Source organism: Epinephelus moara, chromosome 12 (assembly GCF_006386435.1).
Source record: "Epinephelus moara isolate mb chromosome 12, YSFRI_EMoa_1.0, whole genome shotgun sequence".
Taxonomy (NCBI): domain Eukaryota; kingdom Metazoa; phylum Chordata; class Actinopteri; order Perciformes; family Serranidae; genus Epinephelus; species Epinephelus moara.
Window position 1 is genome coordinate 42,499,106 of NC_065517.1, and position 4,734 is coordinate 42,503,839.

At 40.2% G+C, this 4,734-nt stretch overlaps 1 protein-coding gene across 1 annotated transcript in view; it reads right to left on the bottom strand.

Annotated features, from left to right (window-relative positions):
- The window catches only part of LOC126398546 (uncharacterized), a 20,493-nt gene extending 15,996 nt beyond the window's left edge, over positions 1-4,497 (bottom strand). Inside the window, exons 1-4 of the mRNA XM_050057977.1 lie at positions 4,478-4,497; positions 4,319-4,372; positions 3,340-3,489; positions 1,466-1,591 (exon numbers count right to left, since the gene is read on the bottom strand). Coding sequence (XP_049913934.1) covers positions 1,466-1,591; positions 3,340-3,489; positions 4,319-4,372; positions 4,478-4,497 — 350 coding nt within the window. The remainder of the gene's footprint in view (positions 1-1,465; positions 1,592-3,339; positions 3,490-4,318; positions 4,373-4,477) is intronic.
- Positions 4,498-4,734: the final 237 nt, after the last annotated feature.

Here is a 4,734-nt window from a genome sequence, read left to right on the forward strand (position 1 = left end):
GTTTCTACCGTGTTTTTTCCCTGTTAAAGGGTTTTTTGGGGAGTTTTTCCTGATCAGCTGTGAGGGTCATAAGGACAGAGGGATGTCGTATGCTGTAAAGCCCTGTGAGGCAAATTGTGATTTGTGATATTGGGCTATATAAATAAAATTGATTTGATTGATTGATACCCCTCCCACTGACATGTTGATGCCTATCTGATATAAGAGGGCCTGTTTCTCCAATAAACACGTAAGGTACGTAGAGAGAGCATGACTGATTGACAGGGTAGTGATCCAGTCATGACAACGCCATTCTCAGCCTGCGCTCCTACCGGGTAATCAACATTATTTTTTAAATTAATTTATTAATTTTACATTCTAACCGAAAACATGATGTGAATAACACGCAAGTCATTCAAGTCATCGTGTCTCAAGTCAAGTCAAGTCCTGAGTCTTTAACTTCCAAGTCTGAGTCAAGTCCCAAGTCTTTTATTTTTTGTCAAGTCATGTCACAAGTCATCAAAACAGCAACTCGAGTCGACTCGAGTCCAAGTCACAATGACTCAAGTCCCCATCTCTGCTGATGGCTAATGCAATGTTCTCTGTCACTAACTTCAGCAAATGGTCTGGCTCACCTTCTCTCAAGACCTTAGGGCAGCTTCTCAGGATGTGTTCATGGTTCCATGACCGAAGTGAAAAGGACACATCGATGCCTCAATGTCGCCCCAGGTGTGGAGGTCCTACAGACCTGGGGTGACATTGTAAACAGCCGGGATCGTGAACCTGCATTGGGGTTATGCCTGCCAGATGTTGGACCTCAAGATCTTTTGCTCCAGCACATTCTCCCAGCTCGTCCATGATCCATGGTACCGTATCCTTACCATCCTGGTGGTGTGACTCTCACTGATACCTGCAACTCTTCCTCGAGTATTTGGCACCATTCCCTCATCATAAAAAATGGTAAAGAAACGGCCTAGTCCTGCCTTACCTATCATACTGTTACTAGAGTCCAGACTAGAGTCCTATGTCTCAGCCAAAAGTCAATGTCTTCTGTGTCTTCCTGGGCTATCCAGTCCCCCCCTGCTCACACAGCGAAGACATCAAACCTTATCTCAGAAGAGACTGACAGTAAAAGACACAAAGGCCCAATTCCAATCCGATCCCTTACAGACTCACTGACTTAGAGGTGCGTTCATGTGAAGTGCGTGAGTGTGTGAGGGCTGTCNTCGATATAAATAGATATATATTCTTTGTGTGTGGAATATATGCTGACAATAACCGATAAATGATCACGCCCAGAGCTGCATTAACAACATGTTGTAGAGAGGGGGATAAGTGCTGTCCCATTCCTATTTGTAGCATCCGGAGCCCTTTCAGACTCTCACACTCAATCACTTACAGCTGACGTCAGTTAAGTCAGTGAGGGTTCAGGGCTTGAGTCTTTAGGGGCCGGATTGGAATTGGGCCAAAAATTTTACATTCTTACCTTTTGTCAGTTGACTGGTGTCCACCTTTGAAATCAATAGGTCTCTCCATCGACCAGTCACTTCTGATGGACACACAGCTGGGTTCAGGTCCAGGACTAGAAGAGTCTGGTCTCTCATGTTGGATCCTGATAGAATCACAAACACTGATAAATGTATAGATACACTGAAATTCTGCTGAACATTATGTTGACTTTTGAATGTTTTAATACTGATAACAACAAACTGAGATGAACTATTACTTTTGATCATCAGACTTGTGTCCATCTTTGAATCAGACTTCCAGATTGATAGTTCACTGTGTTTTATGAGACTGATTTCATTGATTGGCTATCTTTTTTTTTTTTTTAAAGATATTTTTTTGGGGGGGCATTTTTTGCCTTTAATGGACAGGACAGCCAAGTGTGAAAGGGGGAGAGAGAGAGGGGATGACATGCAGCAAAGGGCCACAGGCTGGACTCGAACCTGGGCCGCTGCGGCAACAGCCTTGCACATGGGGCGCCTGCTCCACCACCAAGCCACCGACGCCCCGATTGGCTATCATTTTTACCTTTCCATGAACGGTGCCCCATGAGGTGATTTAAGGAAAATAAGTCACATTATTTAACATAACAAATAATTATTATTAATAATTATTAATCTTTTCTGATAGCCATTTTAATACTTTGAACCACAAGTTCCCAACAATTGGTGATACATTATGAGGTGACTGGACACCTTCCTATCCATCAGTTTACATCACCTGATGGATTTGATCAGTAAAATGAAGCTGTCTTCTTCCCCTGTGGACATAATTCCATCATCTCTATTTTTAAAAGTTTGGCTGATTATTGGTCCTACTGTGCTTTCTATTGTAAACTCCTCCTTGTCTACAGGATGCGCCCGTTCCTATTTTAAACACACTGCTATTCAGCCAATATTGAAGAAAACTAACTTAGAGCTTGCTCTGCTCAAGAACTATAGACCTATTTCTAAACTACCACTGTTGTCTAAAATGTTAGAGAAGATTGTTGCCAATCAACTCACAACTGCGTTGGAGAGACACAATATTCACGACAAGTTTTAGTCAGGGTTTAGGAAACAGCACTTTACTGAAACTTTACTTCTGAGAGTTTCAAATGATATTTTAATGTCCTCTGGTGACTGTTCTGCGTTAGGACTTCTAGACCTCAGTTCTGCGTTCGACACAGTGGATCATCAAATCCTCATTAAGTGGTTGCGTAATTGCATTGGCCAATCAGGCAAAGTATCAGACTGATTTAATCCCATCTCACTGACAGGAGTTTCTCTGTCTCTATTTCAGACTTTGTATCTGATTCCTCTCCTGTGTCCTGTGGTGTCCCGCAGGGCTCGGTTCTTGGGCCTCTCTTATTCTCTCTGTATTTGCTGTCGTTGGGACAAATAAAAAATAGAACACTGCATATCATTTATATGCAGATGATATCCAGCTCCACCTCTCGTTCAAACCTAGTGAGCCTTTCAGGTTATCTAGGATCCTTGACTGCCTTCATGTGATCAGGGTCTGGACCACTGAAAATGTTTTACAGGTCAGTGCTGATAAGACGGAGGTTCTGGTTGTTGGTCCCTCTCTTTATGCAAAGTATCGGCCTCTTTCCTCTGCTGCTCACTCAAACCTTTGATTTCAGGGGTAATATTTGATCAATTGATACTTACGTTTTTTGTTTGTTTGTTTTTTTGCAAATAGGATCACTAGTTTGCACTTTTAACTACATGGCTCAGGTAGTCACTTTATCGTCTATGTTTTTTTTCTTGTTGTATATTGCCCTTGTGAAGCACTTTGTGACCTGTGTCTGAGAAAAGCACTGTATAAAGAAACTTTACTCACATAACAGACAGAAACATTTTACATTCTTACCCTTTGTCAATGGACTGGTGTCCATCTTTGAAAACAATATGTCTTTGCATAGACCAGTCACTTTTCATGGACACAAAGCTGGGTTCAGGTCCAGGTTCAGGTTCAGGTTCAGGTCCAGGTTCAGGAGGGTCTGGTCTCTCATGTTGGATCCTGATAGAATCACAAACACTGATAAATGTATAGATACACTGAAATTCTGCTGAACATTATGTTGACTTTTGAATGTTTTTATACTGATAACAACAAACTGAGATACTATTTTTTCATTATTATTTTGGTATATATTATTTTGATTAATTAGCCATATCATGTCTCAAAAAGATGCAGAAAAACTAGTCCACGCATTTGTTACTTATAGGTTGGACTATTGCAATTTAGGGAAGCACGATAATATCAGCACATCATCAGCTGATATTGGCTTTGAAATTAAATATCTGAACATGCCGATTTCTGAAGAAACGAAAAAACATTTTTATTTTTTAAATTGACAAAGTGAACATGTACAAAACATCAAGTAAATGATGCAAAACAACATATTTGAAAGATATACAAGTATGTATGAAGAATATAAATGAAAAAAACAGTCAGATAAGCAGACAATAAAATAAATATATGTAATCCTTTCACAGTCGGCTCATTCTGCGTTAATTACCACCAGAGCAAACAAGCAGAAAGTATAACTGACATGCTTGTAAGTTAACCAATGATAACGGGTCTTAGGTGCTTATGATTCAGCTCCTAACTTTTTAACAGACTAAACATAGTATGAAATTCTGATACTGCTGTCTGAAGATAACATTCAGAATCACCATAAAGTAACCAAACAACCATATAAGTTTGTCATTTTTGTGTATTAACAAACTGGTATAAATAAATCTGAACAATTAAACAGGTGGGCCCACAGATGTGTCAACGTTACAGTCTGTAAAAGATATGTAGTATGTACGTTGGAGCTCAGAGGAGTTAATCTGTTACTTACAACACTGCATCATCCTGATCACGGTAAATCCAGGGGTCGCTGTCTAACGAGGTCCTTCACAGAAAAAAAAAAGTTTAAGTATGATGCCAAAAAAAACAAAAAAAACCACAATGCCAAAGGATGAGTCTCGCAGTGCTGTGTTGTCTCTTCTGCTGTAACGTTATCCTCTCTTGATCCATTGACCGACAGAAACTCCACCGCAAAGCTAGCTAACGGCTAGTGAGCTAAAGCCCACACTAAAAGCTGCTAAAGTAGCTAACTCGATGCTAACGGGCTGCACCCTTAGAGAACAGAAGGCTGTGAATTATTATTTTCCTCAGGGCTTTTCAAATTTTAAAGGACATGTTCTTTATAAATGCAGATAAATCAGACAATGAAATAACAGTACTACACACTGCAAACACAAATAGGCGATA